General features: G+C 30.3%; 1 protein-coding gene across 4 annotated transcripts in view; it reads left to right on the top strand.

Annotated features, from left to right (window-relative positions):
- The window catches only part of LOC123293841 (sodium/potassium-transporting ATPase subunit alpha), a 45458-nt gene that overhangs the window by 26804 nt on the left and 1562 nt on the right, over positions 1–17092 (top strand). Inside the window, exons 2-7 of one of the 4 annotated variants that reach the window (XM_044874786.1) lie at positions 2354–2434; positions 3579–3716; positions 3779–5255; positions 5775–6562; positions 10771–10865; positions 16233–16407. In XM_044874786.1, the coding sequence (XP_044730721.1) occupies positions 2354–2434; positions 3579–3716; positions 3779–5255; positions 5775–6562; positions 10771–10865; positions 16233–16407 (2754 nt within the window). Of the gene's footprint in view, positions 1–2351; positions 2435–3578; positions 3717–3778; positions 5256–5774; positions 6563–6739; positions 6835–10770; positions 10866–11474; positions 11570–16232; positions 16408–17092 lie in introns of all 4 variants that reach the window. The other 3 variants (XM_044874784.1, XM_044874785.1, XM_044874787.1) reach the window with 3 other exon arrangements.

Raw genomic sequence — 17092 nt, 5'->3', positions numbered from 1 at the left:
AGTTTAAATCAGTTTTTTACTGTCGCAAATACCGCCTTCAATAGATTGTCATCAATTTTAATCTTTTCCAAAAAAAAAAATTACCAAGTGTCCTATTTAAATCCCCTGCAATGAAAATATTCGTATTTCACAGTTTGTTAAATATATCGTTATTATCGATAAATATTCATTTACATATATTTTACGATTACGTTTAAATAAAATTTTAGCTCAAATTTGGGTAAAAACATGAAAGGACAATCCAAAAAATTATGGAAAAAATTGTTTAAATTAAATCACACAGCCAAAAATATATATTTTAAAAAGTTTTTTTTTCAGGAAGCCCCCCGTAAAAGTTTTAATTTCTACGTCCTTGTTTAAAAGTTATGTGAATTATTGGCTTGGTCTAGTCATTTGTTTACATTAATGGTCAAAGTGTAATGATTCCGGCTTTTAATAATGCTCAAACGATTTATAGTTACATGTCCCAATAATGTAACTGAACTATAAATTTAATCTATCTTTGTGTCACAAAAATTGCACAGATTATAAATAGTACTATATGTAATCCGTGCGTTTTTTTGTGACACTGAGTGTACCAATTATTTTATCTCTACCGTTCAAGATAAAAAATTCCTTTTTTTTTTGTAAATTAATCGCTAACAAAAAAAATTACCCAATTATGACCCAAAAAATAAAAAAGTTTCTTTACTTTTAGATAAACATTTTCTCCGAAATTGTCTTATATTAGAGAAATCCTTCTTCGAATCAGATTTTGGTCGATTTTTCCAAAGTTATGCATTCAATTTTTTCAAAGGGGTACTACCCATAAAAATGTAAATGTATAAAAATACATAAATCGCATTAATTTGATGATTTAAATCATAGTTTCTGAGATATCGGCCAAAATCTCAAACCAAGAACGATTTCTCGAATCCATATCAGACAATTTCTTAAAATATATTTATCTGATAGTGAAATGATTTGAATTTTCGTAATTTTTGGGTTCTGATTACTCTAAAATAATGCAAAAACCTTTCTGATGTTTTTTATATCAAAAGGCGAGTTTATTATAACAAAAATTTACCTTCACATTGAATTCCAGCGTGGCTTCAATCTGCATGCATTTCTAAAAAATTCAAAGAAAAGTATGATTATTTTTACAAAAAAATCTATAATTATTTATCATTACATTTTGAAAATTTTATTCTTCTTGACTGTCCAGTGATTCTCTTTCATTACTTTTTACCCAAACTGTTTGTGACCATGCTTATCCAAGTTGTGTATCAAATACTTCAAAAGTCAATAATTTAAACGTAATCTAATCGAAAATCATATTTTTACAACAAATTCAAATTCATTTCGGCTACATAAAAAAGCCTCTTCTTTTTACTACACAGTGTGTCGCATTTAAGATAAAGACACCTTCATATTTTCGTTATTTATAGGAACATCGTTTTTAAAATTTTCCACAGTCATACAGTTGACGGGACACATTTTTTAACCAAAATATCGGTCTTAATATTTTGTCTAACGTCAGAGAGTTATCGAAAAAAATTAAAAGAAAAAGTTGCTTGGAATATCTTTTTATACCCATATACCGATTTTCATGACAAAATTCGCATTTTTAATTTTTTTATTATTTTGGTCTACACTCATAATTATTACAAGTTTATTGAAATATTTGAATACATAACACTATTAAATTATCAATTTGTCCAGTTTTTTCATTCCATACTACACTAGTTATAAAATTCAAAAATAAACTTGTAATAATTTTTGAGTAAAGACCAATAAATTTAAAATGCGAATTTGTCAAATATTCTAAGCATCTTTTTCTAATTGTTTTTTTCGAAATCTCTAACCATTTCTGGTACTAAGCAAAATATTAAGAATCGACCCCATTTGCCAATTTGTAGTAGGCTTTAAAGTTCAGATTTCTGTTACGTATCTTAAAAAATGTGACCCATTACCCTGTATGACTTTGTAAAATTTCAAATCGATATTCTTTAGACTAACTCAGCCCTGCAGGTAGAAACAAATACTCTCAAGGAGTATCATCCATCTCACTTCGGAACATACCTGTTTTGCTAAAAATCACTCAGAGCACAACAAAGTCAAAGTCTGCCAGCAGTATTGATTAAAGTCAGAAAATGAATTTGGATTCGTTTTGGAATACTCAAAACAAACACACACACACAATCACGTCATTTTTTGTACCCCAAACAAAAACTTAGACCTAGAGCTTGGCACCAATAAAATGACCTCATCTCATAGTGTGTTGTTTTTTTGTTTAATTTTGTTTTTTTATGTTTAATTGTATTGTTTTGGATTGTGTAGTTTAGCAAATTTCTGTTGAATGTAAATGTTACAGCACGGCCGCTCAGATTCATATCGCGTTGCTACTATTCCGTCAGTAAACGATGACAATAGAACAGCTGATGGACAATATAAGGTAAGAGAGGCTTTATGTAATTTGTTTTACAATAAATTACATTTTTTACCACTTTTCACAACAATAGCGTAAGTTGAAAAAATTTTTATTATTAAATTTTCTTTAACCCCTATGAGCCGAAAAATGATGAAATATATGCGAAAAACTGCCAGCAATTGAAAAATGAAGAAGAAAAATTATCAATGATCCCACATCTAAAATTTATCTTGGATCCGATTTAACGATGTATGGCTCGTTCTTCGCACCTCTACCCAATATCATATTGCATTACTCGTTTAAAAAAAAGCGAGGGACAGTTCTAAACTTCAGAGCGGAGAGTAAGGATATTCCCTGTCCATACAACATTGATATTGGAACGCTAGTTTTAAGGGGTTATATCCAGTTTCGAGCAGAAAAAACGTTTTTTTTGGAAAGACCATTTATTTTACATACATATAAAAAAACCTAGGACATTTCTTTAATTATAAGGTCCCATTGTCCAATTTAAAAAATTTGATATGGTACTGCTCCAGTAAGCGATCTCCTGGAGATACTCCAAAAAAAGGTGTCCGGCGGTCAGCGCCAAAATCCAAAAAATTTCTTTAGTCGATAGATGAATACATGCATTAATCGAAGAAATAGTCAAAGTTATGATTTTTGGCAAAATGGCGGCTTCAAAAAGGGACAAAATTCTTCAAATAAATTTCCAACTTTAAAGTGGTCTAAAATATCGAAATAATTTTCAGAAATCTTATTCCTTCGATTAATACCTGGAGAAAGTATCTTAGAAGATTGTGTAAAAATTCGAAACCGATCGGCCAAGACGTTTCGGAGAAACCTTGATCACCGACTGAAAACGCGTTTGAAGTTTCAAATGACTTTTACATTCAGTTAAAAAAATTTGTTTATGCTTTTTTTCTCGAATCAACTTGAAATTTTCAGAAAATATGCTTAAATATATGTATAAATTCCGCAAATGCGAAAAAAATCGATTCTTCGAAAATTCTAACTGTATATAACCCCTTTAAATTATAGCCATGCATAAAATTTTCGAGAGGCAACGCATTATTGCATGTCCTTAAAAATCAAATGAAAAAATTAACAGTTTTTCACATATATTTAAATTTACAAAAACTGTTTTTTAATAAAATTTTTATTATTTTAGTCAAAAAGGAAAACTCCCCATAGATCAAAACAGAGGAAAGCAGATGATTTAGATGACCTTAAACAAGAATTGGATATTGACTACCACAAGATCACACCAGAAGAACTATATCAACGATTTAGTACTCATCCAGAAAATGTAAGTTAATTTTATTCTTTCTATGAATTCAACAAATTAAGATTTTATTTTTATAATTTTAGGGTTTAAGTCATGCAAAAGCAAAAGAAAATTTAGAACGAGATGGACCAAATGCTTTAACACCACCAAAACAAACACCAGAATGGGTTAAGTTTTGTAAAAATTTATTCGGAGGTTTTGCACTTTTACTGTGGATTGGTGCAATCCTCTGTTTTATTGCTTATTCAATCTTAGCAAGTACCGTTGAAGAACCCGCCGATGATAACTTATATCTTGGTATTGTATTAGCTGCTGTCGTTATAGTTACTGGTATCTTCTCATATTATCAAGAAAGTAAAAGTTCCAAAATTATGGAATCGTTCAAAAACATGGTGCCACAATTCGCTACTGTGATACGTGAAGGTGAAAAATTAACATTACGTGCCGAAGATTTAGTATTGGGTGATGTAGTCGAAGTGAAATTTGGTGACAGAATACCCGCTGATATTCGTATTATTGAATCACGAGGTTTTAAAGTAGACAATTCATCTTTAACTGGTGAATCTGAACCACAAAGTCGAGGAGCTGAATTTACAAATGAAAATCCATTGGAAACCAAAAATTTAGCGTTCTTCTCTACAAATGCCGTTGAAGGTACAGCCAAAGGAGTCGTTATCAGTTGTGCTGACAACACTGTTATGGGTCGTATTGCTGGTTTAGCTTCAGGTCTTGAAACCGGTGAAACACCAATTGCCAAAGAAATTCACCATTTCATTCATTTAATTACTGGTGTCGCTGTATTTCTTGGTGTTACATTCTTCGTCATTGCTTTCATCTTAGGATACCATTGGTTAGATGCCGTTATTTTCCTTATTGGTATCATTGTAGCCAACGTACCAGAAGGTTTATTAGCTACTGTAACAGTATGTTTAACTTTGACCGCCAAACGGATGGCATCCAAAAATTGTCTTGTCAAGAATTTGGAAGCTGTAGAAACTTTAGGTTCAACAAGCACAATTTGCTCAGATAAAACTGGTACTTTAACACAAAATCGTATGACTGTTGCCCATATGTGGTTCGACAATCAAATCATCGAAGCTGATACCACTGAAGATCAATCTGGTGTTCAATATGATAGAACAAGTCCTGGATTCAAAGCTTTAGCACGTATTGCTACGCTATGTAATCGTGCCGAATTCAAAGGTGGCCAAGAAGGTGTACCAATTTTGAAGAAAGAAGTTAGTGGTGATGCATCAGAAGCTGCCTTACTTAAATGTATGGAATTGGCCTTAGGAGATGTGTTGAGCATTCGTAAACGCAACAAGAAAGTATGTGAAATTCCATTCAACTCCACAAACAAATACCAAGTGTCTATTCATGAAACTGAAGATGCTAACGATCCACGACATGTAATGGTCATGAAAGGTGCCCCAGAAAGAATTTTGGAAAGATGTAGTACCATTTTCATTGGTGGCAAAGAAAAAGTTTTAGATGAAGAAATGAAAGAAGCTTTCAACAATGCATACTTGGAACTTGGAGGTTTAGGAGAACGTGTACTTGGTAAGTAACATTTTATAGGTTCAGTTCTGTCCGAAAAATAACGACAATTTTTAAGTAAAACACACAAACCCGCTCGTTCTGAGGCCTCTTTGGGGCCTCATTCATTAATTACGTAAGCATTTTGGGAGGGAAGGGTTTTATAAAAAATCTGAAAATTTGTTTATGTAAGGAGAGGGGGGTTTAAACCCGTTCTTACATAAAATTTTATGAGTTGAAATTTAATATTAGAAATAATGTGAGTATACTCCTCAGTGGCACAAAAAATGCACGTATTACATATAATACAATATGTAATCCGTACATTTTTATGACACTGAGGAATACATCGCGAACTAAAGTCTGTGCTAAAGAATAAAAAACTTTAATTTACGTCAAATTGTGAGTTTTAGTGTAACTGAACCTTTTCTAACAACGTTTTATTATTCGGCAAAACGAGATTGACATCTTACGTAAGATGGGGAAGAGGGAGTTCCAAATGTGGGTGAAGAAACTATTTTAATGATAATGGTTTGATTTCAGGATTCTGTGATTTCCTATTACCGTCTGACAAATTCCCATTGGGATACAAATTCGATTGTGATGATCCAAACTTCCCATTGGATGGACTTCGTTTTGTTGGTTTAATGTCTATGATTGATCCACCAAGAGCCGCTGTACCTGATGCTGTAGCTAAATGTCGATCTGCTGGTATCAAAGTTATTATGGTTACTGGAGATCACCCTATCACTGCCAAGGCTATTGCCAAATCTGTGGGTATTATTTCCGAAGGAAATGAAACAATTGAAGATATTGCACAAAGATTAAATATCCCCGTCTCAGAAGTAAATCCACGTGAAGCTAAAGCTGCCGTTGTACATGGAACTGAATTACGTGATTTGGATTCCGATCAATTGGATGATATTCTTCGATACCACACTGAAATTGTTTTCGCTCGTACATCACCACAACAAAAATTGATTATTGTAGAAGGTTGCCAACGAATGGGTGCTATTGTAGCTGTCACTGGTGATGGTGTCAACGATTCTCCCGCCTTAAAAAAAGCTGATATTGGTGTTGCTATGGGTATCGCTGGATCCGATGTATCCAAACAAGCCGCTGACATGATTTTACTTGATGATAATTTCGCTTCAATTGTAACCGGTGTTGAAGAGGGTCGTCTTATTTTCGATAACTTGAAAAAATCCATTGCCTATACATTAACATCAAACATTCCTGAAATCTCACCTTTCTTGGCTTTCATCTTATGCGATATTCCCTTACCTCTCGGTACAGTTACAATTCTTTGCATCGATTTAGGAACAGACATGGTAAGTTCATTTTTATTTCTTATTAAATTTATTCAAGTGCAATATTTTTTAACCTTAAAAAAGAAAAAAATTACTGAAAAAAAAAATTCAAAACTAATAAAATTATTTCCTTTATCCATAAAACCTTCTCCTTTTTTATAAATTGTTCATGGTTAATTGTCTTTGATATACTGTCAGGTGCCAGCCATATCGTTGGCCTATGAAGAATCTGAATCAGATATTATGAAGCGGAGACCGCGTAATCCCTATTCAGATAAATTAGTTAATGAAAGGTAACGGAAAGAGTATCCAGAACTTCTCCAATTATAATTCTTTCAATTTTATATTATTTTATTAAAAACATGCACCAGCTAGTTTCTAAAATTTGTTCTTTCTATGCTTTGTTAGATTATTATCGGCAATATTTTCAATGTTACATATTTATTATTATTCAATTATTATTATTATTATTATTATTATATATATTAATGCAGTAAAAATAGTCCATTTTAAGATTGTACACAGAAAAATTAGTCTAGAGCCGAAACCTTGCCAAGAAGATGTCTTTTAATAGTATTGAAATCTAAAAAAATCTAATTGTAAACTATTAATGAATAGTAATTTATTTTTCGAATTCCCATTCAATATTAAATTTCCAATTCGATCCCATTCATGAATTGGGATTAAACCAACCTTCGATTTCCTGAACCGGACTTTTTATCAGGATCATAATTTTTTTCAACCGTGTATTCTTTTCTGGGTGAAGGATGGGTATTAATATCCTCTCTATAAGTGCCTATATTCGAACATTCGAACCAGTAACTCCCCCGCTTCAAGCAAATGCTAAAAAATTACATTTTGCCTCATTTCGCGCTCGTACATTTAACCACTCACGCATAAAAATCGTCATTTTCTCAAAGGAATTAAATATTTTCTCCTTATTAAATGTGATTTATCATTCTGGTTCTTTCGGGGATATTGTGTCATACGAAGTGTTGCGTCACTCATTTTGCTGCAGGTTTCGTTTATATATAAATAAAAACATTACAACTACCGGATTTTGATAACGAATTCGGAAAATTTTGAGGGGCGGCAAATTTTTTTAATAGGTTTCTTTCGTTGTACAATATACAGAAAAAGAGTCTCCGATTCCGCAACGACCCGTCCGACTTTCTGCACGCGGTTGTGGGAAAATTTATCTCTACATTATTTTGTTTGGTGACGTTTTCTTGAATACCTCTGCTTCTATTGATCGGATTGAGCCAAATAAAAGAATGAATTTTTGCTTGCTATCGAACCATGAACATAGCAAAATAACCTCAAAAACTCAAGAAAACCGTAGTCACCTCATATTTTCAACTTTTAAAACAAATATGAGGTTACTGTGGTTTTCTTGAGTTTTTGAGGTTATTTTGCTATGCTCAATGTTCGATAACAGGCAAGATCGATGCAAAAATTCATAAAAAACAATTCTATATTTATTCGTCTCAATCCGATCAATAGAAGCAGAGATATTCAAGAAAACGTCACCAAAGAAAACAATGTAGAGATAAATTTTCCCAAAACCGCGTGTAATAGATCGTGTGGATCGTTCCGGTAGCGGAAAACTCTTTTTCTGTACTTTTTACAACATAACGAACCTAATTTTTAAAAAAATTAGTCTTCTCCCAAAATTTTCCGAATTCAAATTTTCAAAATTCGCTAGTTTTTTCCAAATACAAAATTAATTTTGTGACTTTAAAGTTAACACCAAAAATTGATCATCTAATAAAATTTAATATAATAACTCTTAGGGGGCTGCTTTCTTTTCCTTGGAAATCTGAAGGCGACTTTTGATAGCTAAATAGTTTTAATAATTAAATTGTTTAAATTTGATCCTACTTTTCGAAAATTAATAACTTCAAGAGAGTATATTTAGAGGGATTTTATGCATATGTGCAATTTGGCATTTGTTTACTGCCGTAAATATGTCTTTTTCGTTGGGTATCGACTCAAGACTAATTTTCCCGTGTAAAATAATTATTTTCACTGTACTATATATATTATTTATTTTAATTAGCTTGATTACAAATTAATATTACTTAAATATATCTACCTTTTTGAAATTACTTTTTATTTTACTTAAAAAATAAGTCGCGTTTTAAATCAAAAGCTGGAAAATCAACATGAAGGTACGTTTTATAGAATCGACAATATTTCAATATATAAAATTCTAACCTCATATTATTTTCAAACCTTTTTTTCTCAACTATCCTTTTTATATCATCAATATAAAATTTCCTTCAAAGTCAAGACTAAAAATTGAAATAAGTGTTAGTGTTTTTTCTTCGGAAATTAATGGAACATCTCTTCTAGTGGTTTCGTAGATTTTTTAAGTAGTGACTTAGAAAGTAGAAAGATACGAATTTAAAATCTAATATAAATATTTTTCTATGTCTTTCAGTATATTTTTTTAGGGCTCTTTAGATGTATTCAAAAATATTTCTTGAATGATTTCATGAAACAAACTGATTCAAATAAAACAAAACATTCCAATATTTTTACATATTTACATAAATGATATAATCTTATAAAACTTTCTGACAAATAATTTTTAGTTCATCTTAATTATAATTAATGATCTGTGATATTTTGAGCTAGCTGTGTTTAACATATTATTGTCTATATATATATACAGGGTGTTCAGTCTAATCGAGTCAGACATTTTTCTACCAAGAAGTGCATTTTTTTTTTAATTCCTACGTAATTTTTCTTCATTTGGAAGGGGAATTCATTCTCGAAATCAGGGTGTTTATGTTTCATATTCAAATGAATGTCAACTTCAACAAATTTTCTCTAAAATTTACAAAAAACAAATAGTATCAGCATTTAGTCGCGGAACGAAGCACTGAAGCTCCAAATATTTGAACAGTAAGAAGAATTTGAATGCGCTTTTGTGCATTCGATTCGTCTTACGAGCGTCTCGGGGCTATTGGGTTCGCTGAAAACGAAGATAGCGACAGAATTGGTCACCGAACGGAATTGGTCCCGCCGTTTCCTGGAAATATCGTTCGCCCTGGGCACCAGGTACCTCGGAGACAAATTCTGTTTTTAGTGATTCATTTTTGCGATTAATTCTAAATATAAAATTTGAAAGTATCAGTAAGAACATATGGGTTTCCATTTAACAAATGAAAATTACCTTTATTTGGTTATGAAACGGTTCACGTAAAAACCCTGATATCAAGAATTAATTTCTTCCTCCAAATGATGAAAGATTTATTTTTAAAAAATGCACTTCTTAGAAGGAAAATGTCTAGCACAATTAAAATGAATTACCCTAAATTATGTCGTAGGTAAAACAATAATTTTAGCAAATGAACATGCAGTCTAGTCATAATTTAATTATTGTCTTCAGACATTATTTAATTTTTGGAATAAATGTTTTTTGAAATTACAGTTCTTGGTCGGAGACAAATTCATAAATCTGTCATTTTAAACAGCAAGTATTTTGTGACTAAGTAGGTAGAGGGCTGGCTCAGAAAGTAGAAAGCCATGAGTTTGATCCCAAAATAAAAATCCTGTTCTCACACCAAATAGCACTGGAGCCCGCTTTTACTGGTGTGACAGATATTTTGGTCAAATTTTGAGCCTCCACACCGAGATATTTCAAAAGTAGAACTCAAAACGAACAAAAAAAAAAAAAAAAAAGTAATTCCGCCAAAGTCAGAAGTTTTTCTAAAGTGTGATTTAAATTAGAACCGAAAGGGGAGTCAATCAAGTTTTTTTGTTAATATTTTTGAATCTATTAATTTTTCGAGAAAAAATTTATTACACGGTAATTTTTCCCGAAAAATTAATAATTTTCAAAATATTTACAGAAACCGATTCCATAACTCAATAATTAAAATGCCATAAATTTTATGTCTACTGAAATGTTCATTTGCCTAGAATTAATTTATGCCTACCATATTATACAAAAAATACAAAATCCTTCCTCACAAAATCATTATAAAAATTCCATCATCCATCAAATTTTTATTTGAATAAAATAAAATTTTTTTGCATTATCATAATATTTTTATTTTTTGATTCAAAATACAAATTATTCATTAAAAAATAGATATACATATTTTTTATTTTAATTACTAGTAATTAATTTTATTTAATTAGGTTAATTATTATTACATAATACATATTTGTTATATTTGTTAATTATTTTTATCATTGCAATTACACCATTTCGTTAGGTCCCCGCAATTTCCTTGGCCTATGAAGAAGCAGAGTCTGATATAATGAAGCGTCAACCAAGAAATCCTTTCACTGATAAACTCGTAAATGAAAGGTAATTTTAAAAAATTGAAATAACCAAAAAATTTTTTACGGTGTCAGTATTTCTCTGTTTCTCTTAACCAAATAAAAAAAACAGTTAAAGTGTGCCATCGCATTCCAATATACTGCAAAAATGCGATTGTACACTGCAAAAGTGTGCCAAATTCTTCTTGCTATTTCCTATATTTTGATTATTTTATATTGGTTTTTGTTTTCTTTCGTTTTAAAAGTTTTCTTGCTATTTGTTTAAAATCATATTACGTCATCAATGTTCTGAACCTTTGTAGTAACTTGTTGAGTTACTCAGGTGAGTTGGAGAATTTCATTTCATTTTTTTCATTGCATTTTTCTCTTTTGCATGCAGTTTTTTTTCAGACAAACAAAAACAGTAAATTTAACATAAACACATAAATCATATCATCTGTAAAAAAATTTTATCATCATCCAAAATAACCTTTCATAAATAATCCTTTTATAAATAATTTTTTCAAGAGTATCTTAATCCTAGCCTCTACTTTTTCTTCACTATTTTATTGGCTAGCTCTTATTTTATTGGCCCGATTGTCTCCAAATGCATGGATTTACTAATTTTCTATTATCTTGTTGGCACTGAACATCACAGGTGCCTGCTATATCTCTGGCTTATGAAGCTCCAGAATCTGATATTATGAAAAGGCAGCCACGTGATCCGTATAGAGACAACTTAGTAAATCGAAGGTGGGTCACCTATAACCGTTGCAATCTACCGTGTAAGGTACAGATTGCCGGTCAGTCATCATTAGTGGATTAGCACGATGACAAAATTGCAGCACCAGTAGATTACTAGTGTTTTTTAGTGTCAAATTTTAACCTATTAATTTCTATGTCAATGATTAAACTTAATTGTAGATGTTCCCAAAAGAATCTTTACCTGTAACATGCATGATATCCCCAAAAAAACTCTCCATTCCTATCCCTCTAAAAATGATATGTGTAGTGAAATGAATTCATGGAATTTATTGGGGAAAATGAATCGTGTATTAACTTAGACGTAAACATGACTTAGAAAATTATAGATAAAGCTTATTAATTAATAAATTCCCTATGGTGGCGACTACTGTGTCGTTAATTCTAACTAAAAAGTATTAATAGTTGAGTAAATCTACCGGATTTTGATAAAAAGTTCAGAAAATTGTGGGAGAACGCTATTTTTTTTAATAGGTTTTTTTATAGTAAAAAATACAGAAAAAGAATTTTCCGGTTCCGGAACGATCCGCACGAACTTCTGCAGGCGGTTTTGGGACAGTTTATCTCTACATTGTTTTCTTTGGTGAAGTTTTCTTGAATGTCTTTGATTCTATTGATCGGATTGAGGCGAATTAAAAAAAGAATTGTTTTTTATAAATTTTTTGATCGATCTTGCCTGCTATCGAACCCTGAACATAGCAAAACCTCAAGAACTCGCAGTAGCGTCATATTTTCAATTTTCTCTGATAACTTTTAGAAAAAGGAAGGAACTGAATTGAAACTCTGGAAAAAGGTGTAACTTATGATTTATCACACTTTTTTATGATCATAAGTTACAACTTTTTCCAGAATTTCAACTCAATTCCTTCATTTCTAAAAAAGTTATTAGGGAAAGTTGAAAATATGAGATTACAGTGGATTTCTTATGTTCAGGGTTCGATAGAAGACAAGATCGATGCAGAATTACATAACAAAAAATTCTTATTTTTATTCGCCTCAATTCTATCAATAGAAGCAGAGATGTTAAAAAAAAAACAATGAAGAGATAAATTGTTCCAAAACCGCCTGAAGAAGATCGTGTGGATCGTTCCGGAACCGGAAAATTCCTTTTCTGTATTTTTTACAACGAAGGAAGCGTATTTAAAAAAAAATTAAGCTTCTCCCAAAATTTTCGAATAAAATCCGTTTGATTTATCCAACCATAAGCGAATGTTCAAATTTAGAGCCTTTAAGAACATGTTATGTGACGCTTTGGCGTAAATTATAATAGCGGTAATAATAAAAGTAGTCAATTACACAAGCTTGTATTTTACAATGGGCTTGCTTAGCAAATACAAATCGCGTCAACGTATTTAACGATCACCAAACGATTAAACCACGATTGGAATTAATGACGGTATAGTACCGCTTTTTTATCGGTTGAATGTTAAATGTGTTATCACGAGTTTGATATGCTCAACAGGCCCAATAACCCGAAAAGCTTTTTGATGACGTTTTGAACGTAATCCCCTGACGCAAGCTTAAGAAATCTCAAACAAAATTTGCATTTTCATATAGATATTTCATATACATTACAATTTTCATTTAAAGTCCAGGAACTTTTTCAGAAAGCATCTTTTACATCCAGCGTCATATTTTACACTCTATGCTTTTTTTTACAAATATAAAACTAATCAAATAGTCGCGGATACGAAGCTAACCCCGTCGTCTCATGGAGTTTTCGTGAAATTTGTTATATAATCAGTCCAAACTTATTACTCGGAGGGTTTTTCGCACAACAGAATCGGTCTCCGAGGTAACTGGTGCCCAAAGTGTATGGTATCCTCGTTGTTCCCGTGACTTAATGTTATTATTACGTGATTTTATCAAAATCAATTTAAAAGTTGTAATAATAAAATTAATTTGTGTGGACAACGAGGACATCGTTCATTTTGCAGATCTCGGAGACCGATTCTGTCGCGATATTCATGTTCATGTGACTCAAAAAACCTCCGAGTAACAAGTTTGAACTGATTAAATAAGAAATTTCCCGAAAACACCAAGAAGGCGACGAGGATACTTTTTAATAAATTTTCGTTTTCGCTGGCTCTCAAACTTTAAAAAGGAGAAAAATAGATCTGATTTTTGACAATAACATAGCGATCTTTTACGTTAGTTTTATATGTTTGATTCAATATTTTTTTTTTAAATACATAAATAAAAATTTTAGAAATGCATTGCTTTCAATCAACTCTCATAATTTATCGAAACATTTCCAAAATGCATACAGCTTACTTTAGATACCGATTTGGAACTAAAAAAAGCTAAATAATGCCAAATTTTGATCGAATGAAAAATTTCTTTTACAAAATCCGCGAATGGCAGCTCGCGGAATCGTTCTAAGATTATTCAACTTAAAAGGGAGTGCTGGCTTTTCACAATCTTGAAAAAGAAGCAGTATACTTCTAGAAAATAGTTGTTTTAATGTAAAATCTGAGACTTGAATTCACCAATTTTTCACTGATAATTGAAAATGTAAAAGCTTTCAAGAAAAAACATTTTAGACGCTTCCATAAATAATTCAATTCACTAAAACCTTTCACCCGCTGCCCCCATGTATTACATGATTGTAGTAGCGAATGTATCTTGTACGCAAATTTTTACACAATTCAGCTTTTGTATTTTACAAACATTTGACATACTTTTTTTATTTCAAAAATACTCGATTAAAATTTTAAACACAAAATATAATACATATCATGTTATACATAATATTTATATTCTACCTGTATCCATATTTACATACTCATTACATTCTAACACACAAAGACATCAAACAAAAAATGAAACATCTCCATCTCTCTCTCTCAAAAAATATACATTATTTTAAATATTTCGAGGTATGTACGACAGTCACATAAAAAAAATCATACAATTTTTTCTACAACTTTTATTTTGAATTATTTTCATAATAAATTTTTCAACATAATGACTTGGAATTTTTCTTAGTAATTACAAAAAAAATTTGCTTATGGAAATAACTTCAAGAATTTTAATATTTGTAACAAATAGTTTCTATATTAGTATTCATTTAGAATAGTTTTCGATTCGAGTAGAAAGGATCCATTATTATAATTTGTCACATCTAATTTTGTAGAATTAAAAAATTTTAATAAAAGATTTAAAATTATTCGCGGATTATGCAACGTTTTTCTAATTACTATTGTACAAAGTAATTCAGAATCGTAAAGAATATCGAGCTGAAAATATCAACGGAATCAAATCGAAGTCTTTGATGTTGAAATATATTCAGTATATAATTTTCCATGAAAAAATAATCGGTTGTAACTAAAATAATACAAAAAAATTTTTTTTAATCTTTTTCTAATTTTCCAAAACAAATTAATCTTATTATTTTAGCAGTAATTTTTTGACGAAAAAGATTAGCTGTTTATCTAACGCCATAATGTAAAAGAGACAAAATATAAAAGATATCGCTCATTTTCAATCGTTCCTTTCTTAACCATTGTTTAAAAAAAATTTCTTGGACGCGTTTTCGCCTGGTAATAGAAAAAAAACTCTTATTTTTTGTAACATTTTGAATCACTTGATTTGGTGGAAACTTACAGTTATCGCACCCCAGAAAAAACTCGATCAGGATATCTCCGATGATTTCTTTTAGTCATTTACAAATTTACAAATTATTTTCGCATATCTTTAATTTTGAAAAGAATAAACAGACTGCTTTTTTTAAGTTGTCATATTCTTGAAACTCGAAAAATAACTTTTGTCGATAAAAATGCTTCAAGCAAAAAATGTTGAATGTGTAGGCTCAATGAAAAGCTTATTCTATTCCATAATTGGTAATCAATTCCATAACTTTAAATTAGAAAGTTGTTACTGATGAATAAAGTAACAATTTTTTACCCAAAATTGTTATTTCGTATAATTGTTTCTGCGAAATCTATACACTCTCCGAAAAAATTTTCCAATGTTTCCAATTTTCAAAAGTGGTTTGTTTTTCTATAAAGACCATTTTTGTTCAAATTGAATGAACAAATTACTGTCTAAACTATAAAGGTTTGCATCTTTATAAAGAACAACTTTCTAATTTAAGCATTTAAGCGTTTGAAGCATTTTCCACAATTATTATTATCGAGTTTCAAGCATATGTCAACTTAAAATAAAAGTCCTATATTTTGCTAAGTAGAATAAAGAAAGGTTTTATGTATCGCAAAAATTCGATTATGAATACTAATATAAGATAACTTTTAATTAAATTTGAAAAGCTATTTTTGTGCTTTAAATTATAACAAATTTACTCAATTTAGACCAGAAAAAAGGTCCTAAAATAAAACTTTCTTAAAACTTCATCTTTTCAAAACGAATTGAGTAGATTTGTTAAGTAATTCTAACGCCGGCAGTAAATTAACATTGTTTTGGGTTGAAATTTACTTACTTACTTTTTTCTCTACTTTTCTATACAATAAACATACTATTTCTAAGCATGCTTTAAATATTTTTTGTTGATAAATGTGGAAAAATACTGTGAGTACATGACACTTATTATACTTATTTTATTTAACACATAATACAATATTTATTGAATATAAATAATAATATAATATTTAAAATGTTTTAAAAATTATATTACAATTTTAAATTAATTATTTAGGTTAATCTCTATGGCATACGGACAAATTGGTATGATTCAGGCTGCTGCTGGATTCTTTGTATACTTTGTGATTATGGCTGAAAATGGTTTCTTACCATTAACATTATTTGGTATTCGTAAACATTGGGATTCAAAGGCTGTCAATGATTTAACTGATTCATACGGACAAGAATGGGTAAGTTACATGTTTATGTTTAAAAAAAATTTTGATTGTCTTATTATGCCACTCTTCAAATTGTGACGCTATGGGAATTAGTCTCACTTGCCTAATACTAAAATCTGGCACTGACTGTCAAGATATAGACTAAAATTAAAACGTAGATAAGATCACCTAAGTGGAAATATTTTCTACCGATAGTCTAATTTAGTCCTGCAGTCTTCTGAAAAACAATTCTAGAAGAATAAGTAAGTCTAAAAAATTCTAAAAAAGTATGAAAGATCTATGTAAAACTTATTAAGCAGTTTGAAAACTGCATTTTTACAAGTTATTGGATTCTTTTAAATTTAAAACATTTCAGATTTTCGAAAAATTAATAACTGTAAATTTTATCATATTTAATACTTCTCGTAAGGAATATAAAAACTTGCCTGGAGATTATTTAGAGTTTTTTTGACTTATTCATTCGCTCTGAAGAGAAACCAGATATATTCAGAAAACTGCAAGACTAAATTAGACCATTGGCAGAAAATATTTTCACCAGGGCAAGAATATAATAAAAACACAGATTAGAGTTGACGTCCCAATTTTGAAGTGGTCAACAAATTAACGACAAATAACATTACTCTCGAAGAATAATAACCTTTTTTTTACTCATACTTGATGACTACACCGTAGTCGAAATCCTTATTTATACAATAAT

The sequence above is a fragment of the Chrysoperla carnea genome, chromosome 2 (genome assembly GCF_905475395.1).
Source record: "Chrysoperla carnea chromosome 2, inChrCarn1.1, whole genome shotgun sequence".
NCBI classification, from domain to species: domain Eukaryota; kingdom Metazoa; phylum Arthropoda; class Insecta; order Neuroptera; family Chrysopidae; genus Chrysoperla; species Chrysoperla carnea.
This window is presented reverse-complemented; position numbering and strand designations above follow the sequence as displayed.